This window comes from Platalea leucorodia, assembly GCF_965183815.1.
Source record: "Platalea leucorodia genome assembly, chromosome: 21".
NCBI lineage: Eukaryota > Metazoa > Chordata > Aves > Pelecaniformes > Threskiornithidae > Platalea > Platalea leucorodia.
Genome location: NC_138843.1, coordinates 6876151 through 6900531, shown reverse-complemented (window position 1 = coordinate 6900531; position 24381 = coordinate 6876151). Strand labels below are relative to the sequence as shown.

Sequence of the window (24381 nt, the reverse complement as noted above, 5' to 3'; positions counted from 1 at the left end):
GAAGAGCTTCTGAGGGCTGCTGCAAACTGCAGAATTAAGCGCGTGGCCAGAGGTGGCAGGGCAGAAGAGGAAGAGCTCTCCTGGCACGGAACAGTTTCTGTTCTGCTTGCCAAGGGTGATTCTTAGAGGACAGATTAGGAGAGGGCCATCAGGCAAGAACCGTACAACTTTAGGAATATTTATGCTGTGAAAGGGTTGAAGAATCAGGTAATGCATTGGACAAGCATTGCACTGTCCCGTGAGCTTATATGAAAGCGGTTTTATTGAGAGCTCTGCAGTGTTTTAATGTGACTTGAGTATGGCTTGGAAACTTGAATCTACTACCTGCTTTTTATTTTTCCCAGTTTTTAAGTTAGAATTAAACTTTTTTGAGGCCTGATATGTGATTGTTGAGTAACAGCAGTAGTGATGATCAGTTGAAAAATTTCAGTTGGCAGTAGAAAAGCTGTCTGGGGTATGTATTGTATCGAAAGGTTTGGGCAAATATTTGCTGTTTCTCCAGCGTCTGAACCTCCATGCACAGGTTGTAAGGCCAGAACTTGCCTTTGGAAGAGTTTCGAGGATCTCGCAAAGTTATTGCTACTCATGCTTAAAAGTTTTGAGCCTTACTCAGTGTGTATTTTCATAGTGTGTGATTCCTTTTTGTCCCTTTCTCCTTCCAAAATCTGTGAAAATGCTTCTGTTGGTGTACAAATTGCTTGTTGGTACAGTCTTCAGGGATATGTAGCATTTCTGCTTAGAGGGCTTTTTGGCAGTTTTTACTGTCTCTTAACTCAGTTTGAAGAAGGTCTCACTAAGACTGCCCGACTCGTGCTTTGTTTGGTACTGATGAATTCAGAGGAAGGACAGATGAGCAGTTCAGGTGGAAGTAAGCTCCCTCTTGGTTTCTTTGTGTGATCTTCCAGCCTGAATTCTTAGCTCACTGTGGCCTGAGGCCAATAACTTGATTTTCTTCCTCGGTTCTATCAAGTGATGTCAGCCAGTGACTACTATTTCTACAGCAAGACTGGAGGAAATAGCAGGCATTAGAAGAAAGAATGAAGGAAAAAATCCAAAGAAATTGCTGAGTAGCTCATTTGGATATTCTAGATGCCTCCTTCTTGCATTTTACATTTGTACTCTCTCAAGAAACACACGTAGATCTGGGAATATGTGGATTTATGTATTTTGTGGAGATATTCTAGCTGGTACTTGGGATGCCTCAGTTGCCTGACTTGGACGCTAGTCATGTCTGATGTTCTTACTAAGATGTAGTGTGGTCTATAGTTTTTTACACAGTGATGGTAGAACATGGTGTTCTTGTGCCTTACCGAAACAATCAGCATGCGGTCTCCAGTGGTTTTTTGTTGAAAACTTTTTTGTTTGTAGAGTTAGCGTTCAGTAGCAGAATACTGATTGTTCCCAAGTGTCAGGACAACGAGGTTTATGTTACCTCACCCTGCCCTGGAAGTAATAAAGGAATGTTACTTCATTTAATAATACAGCCATGGGGTAAGTGCCAGACAAAGCCTGCAAAGGTCTTCAGCTTTTGTCTCTGCTGCTTTTTACACTGGTAACTTAACACAGCACTTTATTTTATCACCTGATGAGATGCATCCGTGGGTCCTGAGGGAACTGGCGAATGAAGTTGCTAAGCCACTATCCATCATATTTGAGAAGTCATGGCAGTCCGGTGAAGTTCCCACTGACTGGAAAAGGGGAAACATGACCCCCATTTTTAAAAAAGGAAAAAAGGAATACCTGGGGAACTACAGGCCAGGAAGTCTCACCTCTGTGCCTGGCAAGATCATGGAGCAGATCCTCCTGGAAACTATGTTAGGCACATGGAAAACAAGAAGGTGACTGATGACAGCCAACATGGCTTCACTAAGGGCAAATCATGCCTGACAAATTTAGATTAGATATAAGGAAGAAATTTTTCACTATGAGGGTGGTGAGACACTGGAACAGGTTGCCCAGAGAAGTTGTGGATGCCCTATCGCTGGAAGTGTTCAAGGCCAGGTTGAATGGGGCTTTGAGCAACCTGGTCTAGTGGAAGGTGTCCCCACCCATGGCAGGCGGGTTGGAACCAGATGATCTGTAAGGTCCCTTCCAACCCAAACCATTCGGTGATTTTTGAGACTAGTTTGACAACGGGTGCAGTTCAACCCGGGTTTCTTCAGCCTTAGTAGGGAAGCATTTCCAGCTTCCTGGAGGAAGAATACAGCAGAAACAGCCGTGGTATTTCAAAATGTGCATGTAAGTTCTTGGGTTTTTCTTAAATTTCAGGAGGGTAGGTTTTGGCCTGTTCAGGGATCTGCTTGGCAGGATCTCATGGGAGACTGTCCTGGCAGGCAAAGGGGCCCAGGTAGCTGGTTGATCTTCCAGGACATCCCCCTCCAAGCACAAGTGTAGTCCATCCCAACGTACAAGAAGGCAAACAAAAATGGTAGGAGGCCAGCAGGGATGAACATGGAACTGTTGATTGAGCTCAAACACAGAATGGAAGTATCAGGAAGGTGGAAGTATGGGTGGATGGCCAGAAGGAATATAGAAGAGTTACCTGAGCGTACAAGAATGGAGGTAGGAAAGCCAAAGCTCAGCTGGAGCGGGGGATGTGAAGGGCAACCAGAAGGGCTTCTGTAAGTACATTTGCAGCAAGAGGAAGGCTGAGAAAAATTTGGGCCCACTGCTCTGAGTACCTTCACCATGGTGAAGCTGGAGGTACTCAGTGCCTTTTCTGGCCTTGTTTTTAACTGGTTAAACCAGTACTTGTTTTTTACTGAGCAAAACCACGGAGTTGTACTCATCCCCCTCAATGAGGGATGATCAAGTGAGAAGAGCTGTCTGATTTGCATTCTGACGTGGATGAGTGACATCAGCCTGAACTTGTCCTGTGGGTCATACCTGGCAGTCGGCTTGGGAGCCAAACACTCGACAGTCGGAGCAGCCTAGCAACGAAGGAGCTGGCAAGCGGAGCACAAGGTATGGAAGTGAGTGAGTGATTTATGCTGGGTAAGGAAGATATTCACTGGAGAGCTAGGTAAGCAAGTTTGTCTGCTTGCTGGACTTCTATTTGCGGCTTCTAACGATTGTTTGGGCATTTTATGCTTTTTCTGGGACAGAGGTCTCCCAAAAGAGAGTGTATGTGAAAACTGTGGCCTTTGAACAGGGCAGGTCATGCCAGCCTGCACCAAAGTATGATATAGGGCTAATGTTGGTGAAAAACTGGAGAGTGTAGGAACCAAGGCAGAGCAACCCCGTTCTCTCAGTGGGCTGAAAAGAGATGTTGGAGTTGTGGAGGTGAATTTTGCCTTTCTGCTTTTAAAGTTAGGAGTGAAGAATCAAGCTTGTGTTGGACTAGTAGTGGAAGTAAACAAATAGTGAAAAGTTCCTTGAAAAAGATGAAGAATTGCAAAATGAATTTATTCGTGGGTGGGCAGCAGGCATGAAATAATTTGATAGGAAATGTCAGCTGGTAGATATAAGTGAGGAGAACATCTGAAAGCCAGGAAGCTGAGGATAACTGGTCAGTGGTGCAGGAACAAGGCTGCACAAATAATTTCTAATTTTCAGCCAGCTTCCAAAGAAGAGGATGCAGAGAACAAAGTCTGGATGAGGAGAGTGAGCCTGGGGACCATAGTGTTGATGTTTACAAAGGGAAAGAGATTGTGATTTTGTTCCTTTCACTACTGGTCAGAGTTGAAAAACAGTTTTATTTCATGCGAAAGCAAAGGGGAGATTCTGCCAGAAGTTGCAGGTTTAGGGAAAAGACAAGGGTGTTCAGAATCACAAGAAAAAGAGATGAGAAAGCTGGGGAACAGAGGAGAAATAAAGTAGAATTAACTGCAGGTGAAAAGAGATTCGTACCCAAGGTTCATACCAGAATCCGTCCATGTGATTGGAGATTCTGCATCAGTTATGGCCAGAGCAAGCAGGCTTATAATAATCTCCAAAAGAAGTTCAAAGAAATGGAGATGGGGGGAGGGGGAGATTGTAGGAAAGTTACTTTGACAAAGAGAGTGAGGAGAAGGCATGCCAAGAGAATGAAGGTCAACAGGTGGTTCATGGACTGGAACTATAAGGAAAGATTTGGATTTTTTTTTTTTTTTTTTTTTTTTTTTTTTTTTGCCATGGGAGGACATTCTTAGAAAGGCATTTTTCTTAACTGATAAATTTCAGCTGAGTCCCTCGGACACTGTCCATCCGTGGTTAAATTTGCTTGATAATAAGAAAAGCCTTAAAACAGTGAAGAGCCAACAGAGGGATAGGACAAGAGAGGGATCTCAGGCAAAGGAAATGTTGTTACAGCTAAGGCTATATCAGAAAGCAGGTATGATAGCTAACAGGGATGAGGAAATGGAAATGAACATATCAAAGGTGAAGTGAAATTTGAAAAGGTTAATGTATTCCCTTCAGGCAGGAGACTGGAACTAGGTAATCTCCGTCTCAGCGTGCTGAAAATAATGGTACATGTAATTAAGAATTTTGGAGCAAAGATTTTTTTATCTGTAAATTTTACCAAATCTTTAGTGACAATACTTCATATATGTTAGAAAAAATGTATGAAAAAATGTTAGAAAAAATACATTAAGAAAAAATTATCCCAGCAACTATAATCCCAGTATTGTGATCTTCAGTGTGAACGTTTTACCAAAAAAAAAAAAAAAGAAAAAAAAAAAGAAAAAAAAACACCTGGAGACTGAGATTAAGAGATTAAATATAATATGGGTGTTCAAAAGATAGCCTATGTCTTGTTAATCTGAGCTTTCTTTGTTAAAATTATTTATTTCTGCATAAGAGAGGTGCAGTAAACTTCATGTCTGAACTTGTACCTTGTCTTGTGCAGCTGTAGCAGGTAGTTTTAGTTAACATGGAAGACATCAGGATTATGGGAAGTATCAAAAAGGTAAAAAACTGCCTAGAAGAGCTATCAGGAGAGAATTTACCCATGGAATTCTTGAATAATTGACTTCTGGTTACTTAGTTTTCTAATTAGTTAAAGGTTCAAATGCATAATATGCAGTGGTAACCCAAATTCAGGAAGTATGGACCAGAGTAGGACTAGAATACAATGGCTTTTCCCATTTGGAATAACAGGGGACCTGTATAAATATGCAGAGGACTCTGTTTCTTGACCCCAGCTGCTTCTCAGAAAGATAGGACAAGCCTCACCATTTTGACCTCCAGCATATCAAGATTTAAGAGGCTTTTTTGATTGTCATTATTTCAGCCATAGCCCCATGTCAAAAATAAAGCACCTGGAATGAAGAAGCAACGTAACTGCATCCTTACGGTGGTGTGCTTCCACATGAGCTAACAATTTCCCCTGTGGCGGTACTGTGCTGCCGGTGGTTAATTAAGTCCTTGGAAAACTGGCTATACCAGGAAGTCTTCTGCAGGAATACCTGTGCAGGTTCTGGCAGCAATGTCATTAGCATGATGCTGCACTTCAGCTAGTACCACTTGGCAGACCTAAACGGCTTGGCCCAGAGCCACTTCGGGGATGTTTGTACCTGTGGCATTGTTCACCCACAAACCTGTATAAACCACCTGCAGACAATGGACCGTCTCTGGTATAATCAAGAACTGGAAGGCCTTTGTAGCCAGAGTAAGAGGAATGAGGTGACCTTGAATAGCACAATATGCATATTTGGGGACTAACAGCAGAAATTTGTATTAAGAAATGGAGATGTTAATGCTAGACACATCTCTCAGAAATCCTGTTCAGAAACAGAGGAATGTGCAAAGAAAGGATTTCCATTCCTCTGGCTATAGCTAGCTGTATTAGCTACATGCAATGTAGAGAGGATTAGAAGCAGTGGACTTGTTTAGCCTAGACAATGAACTATGAGAGAAAAGTATTGTTCTATAAACAGTAATAACAACTTGTTTGTGGTGAAACCCAGTGTTGTGGTTTAACCCCAGCCAGCAACCAAGCTGAACAGGTCCCACACCATCCACTACAACCCCATTAACCTCACCCCCCATCCCATCCTTTGATACAATACACAGCTATCATTCCCTTAGTCTATGGACCACCCCTATAAAATGTCTTTAAAATGTCCACAAATGTCCACAAAATGTCCATTGAGTTCATTTAGTCCATGACTTTGGGCTCCATCTGTGATGGTGGTCGCTCAGGACAGGAGCGGTGGTGTGTTGCGTGGAGTTATTGGGCACCAAAGCCAGCTCCGGTCAGGTCACTGCTGCACTTGCACTGCTTCTTGTAAGGCTTGTCCTCCATTGGTTCAGGTGGTTCCTGCTATGATAATTCCTATAATAGGCAACTCAGATCATGGATTACAACAATTTAAAGGTATTTCCATTACAGTCTCCACCCCTGGTCCCTTTGGGCCAGGTTATAGGGTTTAACACTGCAATGGACTCCTCTCCTTTTCTTGGCTCCAGCTTGGACTTATCCACAGACTGCAGTCCCTTAGGGCTTTACCTGATCCAAGTGGAGCCTCATCTATGAGCCACAGTCTCTCCAGGGGTGTACCTGCTGCGGCATAGACTTACCACAGCCACAGTCGCTTTGAGGTGCACCTGTTCCAGCGTGGCCTTCTCCATGGGCCACAATGCCTTCAGAGATAGACCTGCTCCAGCGTGGCCTTACCCACAGCCACAGTCCCTTCAGAAGTAAACCTGCTCCAACATGGCCTTACCCATGGCTGCAGTCCCTCCAGGGGTGTACCTGCTCTGTCGTGGGCTTGTCCATGGCCACATGCTTTGAAGTGCTCCAGCATGACTTCATGCACAGCCATGGATGCTTCAGGGTGTACCTGCCGCAGTGTGGACTTATCCACAGCCACAGATGCTTTGAGGTGCTCCAGCATGACCTCATGCACAGCCACTGATGCTTCAGGGTGTACCTGCTGCAGTGTGGACTTATCCACAGCCACAGATGCTTCGAGGTGTACCTTCTCCAGCATGGACTTATCCTTGGGCCACAATCCCTTCAAGAGGTATACCTGCTGCGGCACAGACATAACCATGGCCACAGACGTTTCAAGATGTACCTGCTCTGGTGTGAACTTATTCATGGCCACAGACGCCTCAGGGTGTCCTGCTCCCACGTGGTCACAGTCCCTTCAACTCAAGTTCACACTGGAGTTCCAGCCTGTCCAGTACAGCAGCACAGAGACAGCAGCGATGCCCTGGCCATCTGCCAGCCTAGGCGCACGGCCATTGCTGTTATCCAGCTGTTCCCAGGCACAGCAGAGTAAGACTATCAGCAGCACAGCAGGCAGCAAAAGCAAAAAGCAGCCCCTAACGAGCACGAGACTCTAACATACAGTAAGGCAAGCAAGCCCCATGGCAAGCACAGAAGCCTGTCAATTAACAGCTAAACAGCAATAACAGCTATAAATTCAATCTAGCACATTCCAATCAAATCTGTCATTATCTCAAACCCTTCAAGCCCCACGTTGGGCACCAAAAAGGACTGGCATGGTTTGACCCCAGCCAGCACCTAAGCCCCACGCAGCCGCTCACTCACTGCCCCCCCGGTGGGATGGGGGAGAGAATTGGAAGAGTGAAAGTGAGAAAACTCGTGGGTTGAGATAAAGACAGTTTAATAGGGAAAGCAAAAGCCGTGCGTGCCAGCAAAGCAAGGAATTCATTCAGTACTTCCCATTGGCAGGCAGGTGTTCAGCCATCCCCAGGAAAGCAGAGCTCCGTCATGTGTAATGGTTATTTGGGAAGACAAATGCCGTTACTCCGAATGTCCCCCCTTTCCTTGTTCTTCCCTCAGCTCTACATGCTGAGCATGACGCCATATGGTGTGGGATAGCCCTTGGGTCAGTTGGGGTCAGCTGTCCCAGCTGTGTCCCCTCCCAGCTCCTTGTGCCCCCCAGCCTCCTCGCTGGTGGGGTGGGGTGAGAAGCAGAAAAGGCCTTGACTCTGTGTAAGCCCTGCTCAGCTATAACTAAAACATCCCTGTGTTATCAACACTTGTTTCCAGCACAAATCCAAAACATAGCCCCATACTAGCTACTACAGAGAAAATTAACTTTATCCCAGCCAAAACCAGCGCACCCAGTGTTAATGCAAAAGCAAATGGCATTTAAATTCTTTATTGTGGTTATTTTGTACCCACCAGAGGGTTTAGGAACAGCTTTCTACTATGAGCAATTGATGTAAAAACATTGAGATGCCTCTAATATGGTTTGGTACCCTGATTGAAGGGATTAGTGTTGCCTGTCATAGCAAAAAGCTGAAAGTGGCCCAGTGAAGTCTTGGCCAGTCCTAAAATTAATGGCTTCCTGAGGCAGAAAGGAGGAGGAAACAATTAGCAAGCTGTATGTTGGAATTTGGAAAGAAGCTGTAAGTTCTGTGCTCTTGGGTTCAGAATTCCTACAGCAAAGACCAAAATTACCATCACATCAGTGTTACCAGGGTCTGCTGTGCTAAGCTTAAGGCAGGGCTTGGGGGAAGAAATATTGGTTAGTCAAAAGGCAAATTAAAAACTCCAGGATAAGCTTTTTAAAAAAAAAAATTATGGATCTTTTTCTTGTTTTAAAAGCAAATTGGAAACACCAGTATAATCTTTTCTTTTATGACGGATGTTTGTATCACCTTACCAGTATAAGCAGTGGGCAGTGGCTCATGCGATAATGTCCAGCGTAGCGCCGTAGCTGTAAGCTGCGGGGCGGATACCTGCACCTCGTCCTCTTCAGCGTGAGAGGGTGGTTGCCCAGTTTTTTTACAAAGGCTCGTAAGTCTTTTCCCTCTGTTTCTCCTCCACCCTTATCTCCTGCATTCACCTGTGTAAATTTACATGACTATTCATGTACCTATATATTAATGTTTAGCTTGGGAATAGATGCTGTACATGAAGCAGCAGAAAAACTCTTTGAAGGTGTAAGCAGCAGTTACATTTTCTGGGTAAACCTGCTTAGCCATTTACCTGTGAGACACGGAGTAACCTTTCTAGCTAGATTCCGTGCTTCTTCTCAAACAGTTCTGCTTTGAAAGTGAAACTGTATATAAATATGTGCCTAAGGGGGTTAAGCATCTGTGGCTGAGGGTTCAGGGAGCCCTGCAGTGCTGCTCTCTGCTGCAGCGTGCCAATATTGGGACATTGCACAGCAATTTCTGCCTTCCTCGGAGCAGCCTAGGGCAGCCTGACAGCAGAGACCTTTGTAACTCTAAGGATTCAGATAAAACCAACAAGTTTATTAAAAAAAAAAAAAAATCAGGAAAGGCAAGATTTAACAAAGTAAATATAATGGACAGGGCTGCTGGGCTGCAGCAAGGCCAGTTGCTTCAAGACCTTCTGGCTGTGTCAACTTAAAGGAGCTTTGCTGGGTTAGATAGTGAGTGCCCGATCGTGTCACAGTATGGGCTCGGCGAGTGCCGCAGCCTTGTCCTCCCTGACCCCATGGCATAGCTGTGATACTTCGCTGTTCCTGATTTCATGCTCAACATGTATATTCTATGACAAACTTAATGCTGTTTTTCCAGCATTTACTATTTTGCTCACTGTTTGTGTAATCCTAATGCTGATCTGTTTAGTGTCAGGTATGGGAGAGTGTTGTGCAGCGTTGGTTTTCCTTTGTTCTTACCAAACTCTTCTTTGTGTGAGAGGCTGCCTCTCTGGTACCCTGGTATTCAGAGCTGTATACTATTACAAAGCTACAACTAATAACACAGGGTGCTCTGAGAGGCATGAAGGACTTTTGAGAAAGAAGTGGGCCCATTTATGCTTTTCTGTGGGTCCTCAAAGGGCATTTTAGACACACCGTTGTCTTCAGCTTTCCAGCTGCTTCGACTTGGGAACTTGGCCTGTGTAAATTGCAAAAGATAAATACTGTACTCGTTTCTATATTTTTGCAATGTGTAAAGCTAGCTGCAGAGATAAAGAAATCTTCCAGGAAGGTGATCCTGACTATATATAGTTTGCACATGAGAGTAGATTAGATAATGACTGTTTACTTCCTTAGCACTTTGAATCTAAGAATATTCCCCCTAAGCAAAGTGGAAGACTTCTTTTACATACTCGCCACAGAGAGTTCAGCTGCTGTCCTCTACCAAGCGTGTTTCATCGTTTTGTGTTGCTGCCAGATACGTAGAGTTCTGAAGGGAGAATCCTTGGCTGTGTAATTGCAAAGCTGACTACCGTGGCAGCTTTCCCCAGTGCGCCGGCGCCTCTGCGCTGCGGGATAAGCCTGCGGTACTGAAGAAGGGTTTTCTGAGGAGCTGAGGCAGGGAGCAAGCGTCACTTCTCTCTATCGTTCTCCTAGGTGTCCCTGATGTCCTCATGCTTTTACTGACTAGAGCTGAGATTTTTAACAGCTGAGAAAGTTTGCCAACACTTTTGAGGTTGGTGTCTTGCATGCCTTGTGAAGCTCTTTGTAATTCAGACGCCTCACTTAGGTTACCTGACTTTTCTAAGCTGGTATCCAGTACTTATCTGAAGTGCACAAGCTGTTCTGGAACACTGTCACCACTCTTCATAGTGAGAGCATGTTGAATTCATCGTAGGCTAAGCCCATACTCATACAGTTTGCTTCTACATAGACACTTTCTGCTCTATAACGGTAGAGTTTTGTGCAGAAACCTGTGTTCACACAGTCTACAGGAGACTCGGGGATGTCCTGAAAACGTGGTTCGACGAGGCTCTGAGGTTCAGCACGGTAGCCAGCCTGTCCTGGAGCTCTACTGGTTTTATGAGTAGCATGTTTATTGAGTAGTCTGAAAAGCTTTCTCTAGCATGTATGTATGTGTGCTTCAGCTAGCTTCTCTCTTTTTAATGCAAAACGAGCCCTGTTACCGCTCTCCCATGGTCCTGGCTTCAGGTGCCCTTGCTGAATCACCAAAGGCAAGATGGAGAGGGAACCAGCGCTAAAGGATCCTACAGCCCTGCCAGAGGAGAAGGGGACAGAGAGCGGGCAGCAGATGTTCCCACGTTGAAACAGCCTTGATGGGGGAAGTTAGGTTATACTCTAGTCCCCAGAGAGTTGTAGAGCCTTGAGATTTGGCAGGCAACTTAAACACTGTTGCATCTTGATTGTCAGGCTCTTAAAACAGAATTTGAAGAAAAATTCTGTTTATCTTCATTTTATGTGCCAATGACTTTTGTCCAGCCATTGCACTGGAAGGAGAGCTAGCAGAAGGAATGGAGAACAGCCTGGACGTGGGAGCAAAACCGCAGTTTCCAGAGTCCCAGAAGCTGCACCAGACAGAAAATACTGTGATTATTGTCAAACTGAAAGCTGGTAAAAGACCTGGATGTTCTTTTTGGTGCTAGTGAAGTTGGATATTAGCCTTACTGCCACTGCTTTTGTTTGCAGTTCTGCAGTATATCAGGGTCTTGATTTTTAGGAGGTATTTTTGTGTTGTGGGTTTTGGTATCAAAAGCTGAGATCAGGGAATGCAGGGAGGAGGAGAAGAATGCATTTTTAGTAAGATGGTTTTCCTTTTTCTTTGGGGAAAAGGGGAAAGTGTTTTCCTGATTTGTAGATCTTAAACGGTCAGAAAGTTTGCATCCACTTGGTATCAGTTACACATATATTTGTCATCGTACTGAATTGGCTGTGCATGCTCCAGGAGAAATGACAGTCAAATTTGCAGAAATAGGGTCCTGTTCTTCCCTGTTGTACTCAGATCAAAAGACACACTGAGATGAATAATAATGTCCAAATCAAGAAAAGACGTTATGATTCAGACAATATCCCTCAGACTCTGCAAAATTCTGGAATAAGGCAGATCTTCAGTTTAACTAACAAAGAAACTACTTCTGAATTAAAGATATCTTCAAAATCAAATGTATGATTCATTTTTGATTTGTTAGGCAGTTCTCCTTGCAACAAATGGGCCAGGGTTTGGGCCTCCGCTGGGTGAGATGCTTTATGATACTCGGGTCAGACACTTAAATTATATGCTTTTTCCCTTGGTTTCGTAAGATGGCATTTCCCGTGTGCTGCTCGGATGATGTCAGTGGGCATCTCATTCCCACGCTTCCCCTTCCCTTAGCCTGGGCCTGCGCAGGGTCTGTTTGACTGCTGTTCAGAGCTTGGGTTTGGGATATTTGTTGTTACCAGCTCGAATGAGCAGCCTGTATTGGAGGGCAGCGCGGCTCATATTTGTGTATGAGCTAGAATTATCTAGCAACAGTATTTTCATGTTAATGCTTTGTTACACCCATTCCGCTGTCTTTTATGCTGCTGAATTCTGATCATGTAGGTAAATCCCACCTTCAGGCGTGGTCTTTAAAATTACATTAAGAATCCAGCTTACCACTTAGCACAAAAATTCTTACCTGGAAGTACTTTCCTTAATCATTGAAAGCAGAAGATAGATCTTTTTTTCTTTTCTTTTTTTTTTTTTTAAGGTGAAGTCTCAGTATAATATCGATTATAATGCATACACGCACACATGCGCACCGTGGAATTACAATGTGTAAATAGAAACAAATAAATGCAAAATATCAAAGACCAAAAAATAAGGATATGTACATATAAAAGGACAGCTGGCAGCCAGCCCTGGAGCAGACTTGCCACATCCCTGTGATACCAAGCTGTCAGTCCTGTGCAAAGGAACCTATGAACCTGAGAAGCTGCAGTATTAAGCTTAAAACTTTCCGATACATTTTGCTGAGAATGACAGTAATGTTCTGTTGAATTCTGAGGCACTTATCTCCATTTTCGCCCTTTTTTGGTTCTGTGCCAGGAGTCAGCAGTCACCGAGCGCCCGATAAAAATCTGCAAGCCGGTTATCAGTTCCCTGGGCACTGATGTGTTCCACACCTCTTCTGCTTTCACAGCCAGACGCAACCTCAGCGAGGGTGTAATCCTTCCTCTGCTTCACTGGCTTGCGCTGACAGGTTTGCTGTGTGCGAGGCTGTCCTCAGTTTATTTTGGTCTCTCTTCTTTCCAGGATGGCACGCTCTCTGAACGAGTGGCTGTGGCAGCACGAGTTCTGGCTGCCCCCAGGAATCACCTGGGAGGACATGCAAGAGTCTGAAGACGTGCATTACCCTCAGCCTCGTGATCTCCTGCTCAGTATCCCTTTTGCTTTAACCTTGGTTGTCATTCGATGTGCCTTTGAAAGGTAAGTTATTTAGTACTGTTTGGGGTTATTTAGGGATAATACCAGCTGTTTGAGTCCAAAAGCTGGCTTTATTGTCCATGCCAATGTATGACTGAAGAGGTCCACAGAAACTCCAAGTCATAACGTCTTCTGGGCTACATTTTTCAGCTCTTTCTTTCCAGCCCTGTGTGCTGGCAAAATAAGTGTGTTGAATATAGAACAAAAACGCTACCCTTAAGGTCTAATTCTAAGCAATGTGACTTCTTACACTTAAAACAGGTAGGCCCTAGATGAGGTCTATGCTTGTGTTTTAGAAGGCAGACACGCTGTTTTGTGTTCTGTTGCACATTACTTGCTGTTTCTGGGTCGAGTGCAGTGGAAATGATGTTTAGACTACCCAAATACGGTTAAGTCTCCTTTATCTTGGGTAATGGGGATCTGAGGTATCACACCTGACAGACAAGCCTGAATAAGATGCATTAGATTGGGCTGAGTTATCTGACCTCAGAATCAGCACTGCGTAGCCACACGAACGTGTGCCTCACTGACCACTGCTCTGGGCTCAGGAGTGTCATTGCCTTGGGAGTGCCATGTAGAGACACTTGTACCTGCTTCTTTCTGGCCAGAGCCCTTTAAGTGTTTTGCATATTACTCTTCAGCACAGAAAATTTGGGGGATTATGGCAAAGGCATAGCTAGAAGTCCTGCAGGCTTCATTGAGCTCCGTAAAGGTCCTGAGCTGGTGCTGTTGCTTTATGCCATTTAGTCAATAGTGTGGTCTGCAACACGGCATGATTTGCTGGTGGATAACTGATATTTGCCATAGTGTCAGCCATTGTCAAGACTTCGGAATAAGTCCCCTTTCGTGATTTTGAATACTCTTCAAAGTGGTCTTCACTGGATTGAAAAATCCCTATTCCTAGTTGCTGATCGAAGAGCTAATCTTTTGAGATAGTTTAGTCAAATCTACAGTGGCTTTAAGCTTAGAAAGAGGGAAAAAAGACAATTAAAATGTTTTTGTCATCTTTTTCTAAAAAGTGGCTGCACAAGAAAATGGAAGCAGACCTCTGTAGGCTGGAAAGATGTTTTCTTCCCCAGATTCTCTGTGATACAAGGACAGCTTGGAAAAGTTTATAGAAATTGAAATGATTCAGAGCTCTGCTGTGAGAATGTTTTTAATAAAAAAACCCAAATTATAGCCAGTATTTTTACGTAAACACAGATGCACGAATAATTCTTTAAATAATCATTTTATGATGATACAAAATTGGAATCCAAATCTCTTCTTTGTAAACAATATGTTTAATGTGCATTCCATAAATGCCATGGATTTTATCCTGCACTTTCCTGGGGACATAGGTGTCTCTGTTACTTCCACTGACGTGGGAAACAAGGCACTGTAGGTAACCATTAAAACACAAGTGACTCGCATTTCTTCCTTGCTGATCTGCAAGACATGGCTGGATACAGGACTCCTTCAGGTAGGCACTGTCAGTCGGTGACTTGGACACACTTCCAGTGTGAAGCTGGAGATTAGCCCCGATGTCCTGCATTGCCTAGGGCTGTCCAGTTCTGGGCTCCCCAGTACAAGACATGAAGAGGAAGAAGAAGGAGCCAAACTCTCCTCCGTGGTGCCTAGTGACAGGACAAGAGGCAGTGGGCACAAACGGAAACGCATGGTGCTCCATCTGAGCATAAGAAAATGCTTTTTTACTGTGAGGGTGGTCAAATGTTGGAACAGGTTCCCCAGAGGGGGAGTGGAGTCTCCATCTGTGGAGATGCTCGAAACCCAGCTGGACACAGCCCTCCACAGCCTGCTGTAGCTGGCCCTGCCTGAGCCGCAGAGGTGGGCTGGAAGACCTCCAGAGGTCCCTTTCAGCATCAATTCCATGCTTCTCTGACTCTGTCCCTTTATTCCCCTTCCTCCTGCCACGCTGCTCCTACTCAATCTAAATGTCTTCTCCATCTGCTTTAAGATGCCGGTGGCCAGGTAAAAAGATTTTTTTCTTTCCCATCCAAGCACTGCCTCAGCTGGGGGAGTTTCCACAGGCCTGGTCCTACTCATTAACTTTAAAGCTGTTTTGATTCACAAACTTCATTACATAAAAGCTTCTTGTCACACCCTTAAAAAAAGATAATATCACAAGCCCATTGTGCAGGTCCAAGAAACCTATAATCATACCTTTACTTTACCTATGCCAATTACAAGCCAGTGTTCTGAGCTGCGTTCTTGTTTGTCCTAACTCTCTGCAGTCATTTATTTCAGCATGACATTTTCTCATTCTCAATCATTACTCTTTCACAGTCAGTTCATCCTGGAGTAGAAAGCTTCCCCTAGTGAATGGGAGGTATGAATCAAGTCCTCTGTTGCTTCATTACCATCATTACAGTGGTGGTAGCCCTGTTTAAAATAATTTGCACAAAGTTTGAGAATTACAGACTGAAAGGGTGTATGTGTGATATCTCATTGTCCATGTAGATAGCCTTGACTTTGTAGCTTTGTGCATCTGGTCTGTGGGTCAAAATGAGTGTGTGTGACTAGTATAGAAGTTTGATTTTGGTGGCTTTAGCTTGGCCTCTGGCAATTTATTCTACCCTCACCTATTACTTGCAACTGTGCATTAGGTGCAAAGAGTTTTTTTCGCTAGATAGGCTCTGTACATCTGGTGGTGCCTGCTCTGGGATTTGAGAAATGCTGTAATGTGTTCATGTCATTTAGCTGTGTCAGAACTCCAGGAAAATACTAAGAGGCAGGAGAAGCCCAGAGGATTTTCTGCAATCCCTCGTTCAGCAACTGCATCAGCCACCATGCTTGGCCCATGGTTCCATCTTCTTGGTTTGGAGATTAAACCTGGGAAAGACCCCGCTTCCTCGAGCCTGGATTTTCCTCTCCTTGGCACCTGCTGGCTGAACTGGGAAAAACTGAGACAGCGACATCCCTTTAACAACCAGTTATTCTGTGGATTAGGTGGTGGCTGTGGGAAGAGGACATGCAGTAGCTGGGTGGGGCCTGGGAGAGCTGAGGAGGTTGTGGGTGCAGCCCTGGGGGAGAAGAAACAGCTCACGCTTCGGTGAAGCAACTCTTCTGTGAGGCACTTTGCTCTGGGGAAGGTGGGAAAAGGTGGAGGGCAGAAAGCTTGTTACTGCTGCAGCGCTCCTAGTCTTTGCCCCAGTACTAAAGCAGGTGCTGGCGGAGGTAGGTAATGATGTCCTGACAAAAGAGAGGACCTAGAAGTGGGGAACCTTTCCCCTTCCTTTGATGTTTCCAGATTGTGCTTGTGAGTAGGAGATATGTCCTGCACCCATAACTTGGGAGCCTGATTTTAAGTACCTGTATACCTTAGCAGAACTTTTCCCTTGACATATGCCTGCAAGCAGAGATGTCGGATTCTGTTCTAGTTCTATAATGTTTGAGACCCTTTTCCGTAAAAATCAAATTCTTGGAGCACTATGACTATGAAGGAATCACAGCTTCTGTTGCGATGTGTTTCTTGGCTGTATGGTTAGGAAGATGTGGAAGCTGAAGTGCTTTGAGGGGATAGTAAAGCAGAAAGTTGAAAACCGGAATTTACATCTAATGAAATCGTCCAGTTTTGGACTTCACCAGTGATTTTTGGATGCTGGGAAACTGAAAGCCAACGTCAGTGAATTTGAATCCAAATAGTTCCCAAATTGTACTAGAGGAAGATTTTAGTCAGAAAGGTTCGGTCTCTTCTTAGGAGGGTTGTGACAGTACGGGAGCCGCGTGTTGTACGTTAAAAGGAGGGGATACTGTTGATCTGCAGGGAACAGATACTTGAACTCGGAACCAGAAGAAAGATAGAAGAGGACAGCCTTTTCAAGTATTTTATTTTGAAATGTGTCTTTCTGAAATTCATTTTGCACAGAGACTTTTGTTGTTGATCAATAGTCAGGAAGGATCTGAAAACACCTTCCTGTTAGGTCCGATAGGCAGGATTTTGGGGCAAAGATGCAGGACATGTTGCAGTATTTAACTGAAAACTGTGAACTGAACTTGACTCAATTTGGACAGTAGCACTGTAGTGACTTGAGATCTTGCATCAAATGGAACAGTCAGTTTAACTTTGATGTGAAGCGTTCTCCTGTAAGCAAGAGAAGGCAGAGACTGTTCCAGGAGCACAGGGATAACCCTCTGCCAGAGGAAAGCATGAGGCTAAAAGAGATTGTGCAGTTCAAAGAACAGAAGTTCAGGTTGCTGCTGTCACTGGTTCTGCATTTCTTAGTACTAGAAGATATTTGCAGAGTGGCCCCCGTATAAATTCAAAAACATTTGTGGGAGGAAAAAAAACCCAACCCCCCCCAAAGTTAAATTATTTCTTGTATCTCACGCTAGCGCTGAAAGCCTCCACAGAAGGTGTGTAGCCTACTTTTGCAAGGTGGGGGAGTATCAATTTATGCCCCTTCGTGGTTAATCCGTTTAGTTTCAACTTCAGCAGGTTTTGCACAAGACAGTTTGTTCTTTGACGATTACTGAGTAAAATGCCTTCGTGTGAACTCTCCCATGTGAACCGTGAAGTGAGAGAAGCTCACTGATGAAGTAGGCTTGAGATGAGAATCATCTCACTGACTGTACCTTGCCTTATTAGCTGTGGAGAATGGTACAGTTTAGTCCTCAGACTTTCTCCTTCTGTCTTGCAGACAGCAGATAAACTGTCGTGATGAGACCATCCCTGCAACTGAGATGATGAATCTTTGATGTTGAAATCAGTACAAGCATCATCCTCTTAGGGCTGTGCTTGGAACAAGATTCAACTGAAAACTGAGTCAGAGCATACATCCAACATGTACTAACATCCCTTAGGAAGAATTTCAGGCCTCGATTTCCCAATGATGTTCATAAAAGTAGGATTGGTCCCATAATTCATGGTTAAACTCAAAACCTCAACAACAAAGTAATTGTAACTGTGGTTAATTACACCCTGTCCTCATCAACTGCAACTGGCTTGTTTCTGTTATAGTAAGATTTTATGCCATGACCATAACAAATCAGCAGGAAAGAGAGAGCAGACAGGGATTAAACAAAACTAAGAAATCAGTCAGGATAATTTCAAATTTTTCAGTAAAAACTTGTTGGCAGGCTGCCCTGACACCTGGCAGAAACATCCCTTTCCTTTTAATGTGTCTGGAAAATTTCAGACCTTTCAGTTCCCAATGTGGACTGATAAGAAGCTGATAAGAAGTTGTCTTCAACAACAGAACTTGATTACCTCTTCCTCTTCAGAGGAGCTTGTGTCGAATGACTTACCTTTAAAAAAGAGAGATCAGGCCCACTTCAAGGAACCACTTAATCTAAGAACCAAGACCTCGAGCAGAGCTTAAGGTAAATGTTTTCTCAATTTCGGTGTAGTTAGGGATATCATTGAAATACTGTGTCATTGTTCTTAGCACAGGACCTGCTGGTCCAATGTCACTGTTAACCCCTTTGGTATTAAACAAATATAACATATAATTGAAACATTTCTTAAGAGCAATCAGAGCTAAAAACCAAAATTCCCAGTGATGGCTATATTCCTCTGCCATCCAGCAGTCTGCCGGTTGCAGCAATGCCAAGGGGCTGCTGAATTTCACTGAAACTAGTCAACACTTACACATAGCTTTTGCGATAACTACGTGTCTGTTGGAAAGTAGCTAGCAAGCACACTTACCCCTGGCCCTTCTCTCATGGTAGAAATATCTTTTTCATTGGTCTTGGTACATCCTTGACTGGTCCTGTAGCCGGTGATGCCAAAGGAATTTCCCAGAGATGATGAAAAAGAACAACTGGTACACAGGCCAGTGGGCTGGCTGTGCCAAGGGAAGGTGGAGATCAGCTGTTCCATGAGTGAGCAAAATGTGTAACCATTCTGTGGTTTATGCCTTAATGTAATAGAAGCTACAACATTCCTTCGGTACATGGTCTGTTTATAAAACTGCTTTTGATACCTGTTAATTAAATTAAGAAATAGGTTCTTGAAAAAAAAAACCTCCAAAAGACCCTTCTGGAAGGATGCTTGAACTACAGTAGCCCCCAAGGACATGTGCATATGGAGTATACGCAGTGGCTAGAGGAGACGCCAGGCAACCACACCATATAATCACAGTCATAAATATATCCCATGCTATTTTTAAGTTAAACATCTTTAAACACCTACATAGTGAAGTAGCTTCTGCAGGTTTTTTGCTGCAAAGTAAAAAAAGAAAAAAAAAAAACCAAAAGGAATCTTGTTCCGTGTCTGAATCAGGAGGGATAACTGATCGGAGGACCTGCCTCTGCTTGGCAGGAGGACTGACCAGGCAGAGCAGTCCTGGGTCTCAGCACTCGCTTCCTCTGCGTGGCATTCGTCACCTCGTAACCACCCTCAACACCAGTTTACGGTTGATAACCCAATAACTGTTCAGGCAAGCTGTTAGCACCCTAAGCAAAAAACGTGTACTCCAAAATGCAGAGATAAGGTTTTCCAGACATCTTGCATGTTCGATGTTTAGCAACAGTGCTGAAAAATGCTTCTAGGCAGACAGTCTGCTCTTTTTTCTAATGAGACTAATTGCATGCCAGTGGCAGTGTGTAAAATGTAGCAATCTATAAGGAACAACTAATTCACCAGAAATTCAAGGAGGATGCAGTTAATTTGGGCCTTTTTTTAAACATTGATTTGCCAGGTTTCCTGTTTGTGCGGTGTTCGTGCAGGACCTCACTTCACACCGTTGGTGAGGCTGTTTCCTACTGCCAAGGGGGAGAAGAGTGTTTGTAGTGGAGGAGTTGAATTGTTGAGCACAGCAATTCTGTGCCCAGTTTTGTTACCCCTTGATAACTTTTTTCTATATATGCAGTTTTTTTCTTTGCATTGTTTCACTGAAAGACTGAAGATGCACAGCTAGCATAAGCATCTGTTCCTTGTGACTAGGTTTCTAGTTGCTATGTCCTATTTTACAACTGATGTTTGACTTGCGTTAGGAAAAACGGAGGTAAGTTACTCCAGTAAAGACCAAGTGGCCTCCTGTTTCAGTGGCTGGAGAGCTGCCTGGCTGAAAAGGACCTGGGGGTGTTGGTTGACAGCCTCCTGAACATGAGCCAGCAGTGTGCTCAGGTGGCCAAGAGGGCCAATGGCATCCTGGCTTGTATCAGCAATAGTGTGGCCAGCAGGACGAGGGAGGTGATAGTGCCCCTGTACTCAGCACTGGTGAGGCCACACCTCGAGCACTGTGTTCAGTGTTGGGCCCCTCACTACAAGGACATCGAGGTGCTGGAGCGTGGCCAGAGCAGGGCAACGAAATTGGTGAAGGGTCTAGAGAACAAGTCTTACGAGGAGCGGCTGAGGGCGCTGGAGTTGTTTCGTTTGGAGAAGAGGAGGCTGAGGGGAGCCCTCATCGCTCTCTGCAACGGCCTGAGAGGAGGCTGGAGCCAGGGGGGGTTGGTCTCTTCTCCCCAGGAACAAGCGATGGGACAAGGGGGAACGGCCTCAAGCTGCGCCAGGGCAGGTTTGGGTTGGATATTAGGAAAAACTTCTTCACCAAAAGGGCTGTCAGGCACTGGCCCAGGCTGCCCAGGGCAGGGGCTGAGTCTCCATCCCTGGAGGGATTTAAAAGACGGGTAGACGTGGTGCTTGAGGACATGGTTTAGTGGTGGCAGTGATAGGTTAACGGTTGGACTCAATGATCTTAAGGGTCTTTTCCAACCTTAACGATTCTATGATTCTATGACATTTCTTCTGCATTAATACCATGCATCTGATAGAGCCTCCCTCTTGATCCTGAGCCAAGTTCTTGGTTCAAGTGGATGCCAGGTATGTTCAGTATTCTAGATTGAGCAGTGAACATTTAAGCCTTATCATCAATGTGGTACTCTGCATAAGCTGCAAGCAAGCCAAAGACCAGTGATAGGTATCATGGCTATCTGCAAGCCAGGGCTTCATGCCATAATCCTGGACACCCAAGCACAGCGGATTCAGAAGTTCCCAACCTCATGTAAGTTTGGATATTACAGCACAGAGCTCAGGACAGTAGAATACAAGTCCCACTGTTTCTGCTGTAAATTGTGGTTTTTTTCCTTCTCAGTTTCTTTATCTGTCTTACCTGCTTGCCATGATACTTGTGCTTATATTCAAAATGTGGGAGGCAGCTGTTATGTACTACATCGTGTTTTAACAGTGCTGCAATATAAGAAATCACTGTTCTATTTTTAGCTGAAGCTTTATCTTTTCTTTTGCAGAGCCATAGCCCTGCCCCTCAGCAGCAAACTGGGTGTGAGAGACAAGCAGAGACCAAAAGCTCAGCCCAACCCCATGCTGGAAGCATTCTACAGTAGGCGCTGCAAGAACCCTGAAGAGGTGAGTCCTTTCTTCCTTTGCTTTCCTCTAGATTTAGCCCTTGTGTCTTTAGCTAAATCAAATCACATTTGGAATCCTGAAGTTTGGTAATGCCACTCATATTTGGAAGCTCAACAAAGCAGCAGGAACCACTATAGCACTGGCCGCCTGGCACCAGCCAGCCACAGGGGTCCTTCTGCACGTGCCATCAGCTATCAGTTCTGCTTCTGAACATGTGGGAGTAGCAGCTTTCTACAGGTAGCATTCAAAAAATTTAAATCCCAAACTTCTATGGACAGGAAGCTGTTCTCCCAAAGGAAATAACAACAACTCCTGTTCCCTCTTGCGTTTGCCTTACACATGGCACAAACTGAAACACAGGAGGCTCTCTCTGAACATCAGGAAACAGTTTCTTACTGTGAGGGTGACCAGGCACTGGCACAGGGTGCCCAGAGAGGTTGTGGAATCTCCATCCTTGGACATGGTCCTGGGCAACCACCTCTAGGTAGCTCTCCTTGAGCAGGGGGGTCGGACCAGATGACCTCCGGACGTCCCTTCCAACCCCAGCCATTCTGTGATTCTGTGACAGCTTCTTTCCATATATCAGCAAATCCCTGTCACATCAGCTGCCTTGAACTGACTTCCAAGTTGTCAGTCCTTGCAGCTCAGCAGGCGTGGATCGCTTGGTGCTCCTAGTTCTGGGGTGGGTCATTCTGTTGCTGTGCAATCCATGAGTTTGAGATTGGCCTTTCAGGAAGCCAACTAAAGTCTTGGTCGTCATCACAGAGATTGTAAGGAGCATCAGAAAACTGCAAACACCAACGATGGGTAGCTTCCCCATGAGAGATAAAAAGAGTGATCTTGAAGAACTTGGCAGGATAATCCAGCGTTATAATGGCTGCTGCTGAGGGAAAAAGCATTGGCAGGATTGTGAATTGTCAGGCAGTATTAGGATTTAACCTTGTCAGTGAAGTCCCTGGATGTGACCTGTGTGGTAGGGAAAGGAATCGGATTTTCTTTCAGCTCCTTTTTGCAGGCTTTCTTGGCCTTGAAGCAATAGCTGTTAACCCTTACCCAGGATGTGTGAGCAGGGGGCTGTGGTGCTAGTCCCACGGGGTCGTCCTAGCGCAAACACGTTGCTGCCTTGACAAGGCTGTTGCGGCATGGTTCATACTGCAGTGGGGCATGTGAGCCTCAGGACATTCAGTACCAGGTTAAAAGTAAAAGAATGGAGGCTAAAATAAAAATGCAGGCATTCATCTGGGTTGCGCAGCCAGCCTTTCTCCCCGGCAATGGGAAGCAGTGTTCTCAGGAACACTTGCCAGTTTGGTGGTCCCTAACCTTCCTCTTGCCTGCCTGTCTGCAAAATCCACACATTTCTCAGTGAAACTACTGTCGCAGAGATGTAACTCAAGGCCTAGCTTTGCGCAGGATTTCATCACAGCTCTCCTTGCACCCACATTGCACTGAAGCCAGCAGTTTTATCCCAGAGAATTTGTGATACCGGAGCACGTCCTCCCCACAAGACTCCTGACAGCAGTGTGCCACGGAGCAGGAGCGGTGCAGCTGGCTGCTGCCTTGCTCTCTCTGTTCACCGGTTACACCTCAGCCAGTCTCCTAGCTTCCTCCCTCTCCCATGAGCTCTCAGACACCTGCTTATGAGTCAGCTTTTACTTGTCCAATACAGGATGAGATTTTGCTGCTCTCAGCAGCCTTCTCCTTGGGAGGAATTCCACATTATGGAGCAGTTGGAGAACATAAATCAGTGTCTCCATTTGTCTCCACCACAACAACAGAAGTCACTAAGTAAGACTGGAAAGAAGCACATCTGAAAATTGGTAATGGACATACGTTTGTACAGCATACTCGGACTGTGTCAGTCTCGCGTGATACTAATGGTATCAGGTAAGTGCATTCCGTGAGGAACTATTGCTTTACTTAAGTAAGGCTATCCGTGGTGATACTGCCAGAAGGAATATAAAACATGACAAGCTTTTTTCATGTCACATACCAAACACTTTAAGAGCCTAAGGACAAGAAGGAAGGTAATTGCAGTATTTCTGTGGGTAATCTATTGAAAAATTATCCCTAACAGGTTTACCACAACGGGAGACTATCCGGTAGGAAAATGGCATTGCCTCTCATGACATCAGTCAGGTTATTGGCTGATACCACATCCGAATGCTGAAAGGCATGACAAGATTCGGTGCAGAACTTTAAAAATTATTTAAGCTTCAGTAAATCTTTCTTGGAGTGACAGATTTAAGGGACTTGGTCTCCGAAGACAGGGTGAGGAAGTGATTTGACAACAAACTCCTGTGAGGAAACAAGACCAGAGTTTGAAACTTGAAACTGGAGAAGTTCACATAAAAAATGTAAAGTTTCAACATTTAGCGTTAATAACCAGTTGCTTACAGGGGGAATGGAAAGATTTTCTACTATCTGAGGTCTTTACACTAAGAATGGACAGCTTTCTGAAAGATGCCTTAGCTTGAACAGATTTGGGCTTGCCAGGAGCCTCCAGCTGGGCTCTGTGGTGGGTCAGACGAGATGCCCATATTGCCCCTTCTGACCTTGAAACCTGGATCTGAACCCTGCTTCCTCACCTGTTTTCCAGGGTGAGCTGATCAGTTTAGCCAAACAGTGCGATCTGCCGGTGAGGAAGGTGGAGAGGTGGTTCCGACGCCGGAGGAACACAGACCGACCCAGCTTGTCAAAGAAGTTTTGCGAGGCCTGGTGAGCGGGAGCAGAAGCCATGAGCAGCAAGGGCCTTTCACTGGAGCTGAGCTCCGCAGGCGGCTCACTGCCTCCCAGCCTGCGCTCCGCCCCTGCACAGATTGCATCCCAGCTCCGCTGCCTCCCAGCCTGGGATCTTCAGACATTGAGGACAAACCCTCCGCCCCTACAAAGAGCATCCTGGGTTTTCCCTGCCCCACCTGGTTCTTCTGCAACTCTCTGCTGCTTCTCTGTTACTAAAACATTCCTTGCTTTTCCTCTTTATTTTCACTCCTAAGTCTCCTTTTACTCCTGTCTCACCTTTATTCCTTATAGGACCTCTGTTT

General features: G+C 44.9%; 1 protein-coding gene across 1 annotated transcript in view; it reads left to right on the top strand.

Annotated features, from left to right (window-relative positions):
* Positions 1-2847: 2847 nt before the first annotated feature.
* The window catches only part of LOC309599482 (ceramide synthase 4-like), a gene marked incomplete at both ends in the record, with an annotated part of 33190 nt that continues 11656 nt past the window's right edge, over positions 2848-24381 (top strand). The window contains 6 exon segments of the mRNA XM_082330980.1: positions 2848-2866; positions 2869-2964; positions 11777-11822; positions 12862-13035; positions 21223-21340; positions 23937-24055. Coding sequence (XP_082187106.1) covers positions 2848-2866; positions 2869-2964; positions 11777-11822; positions 12862-13035; positions 21223-21340; positions 23937-24055 — 572 coding nt within the window.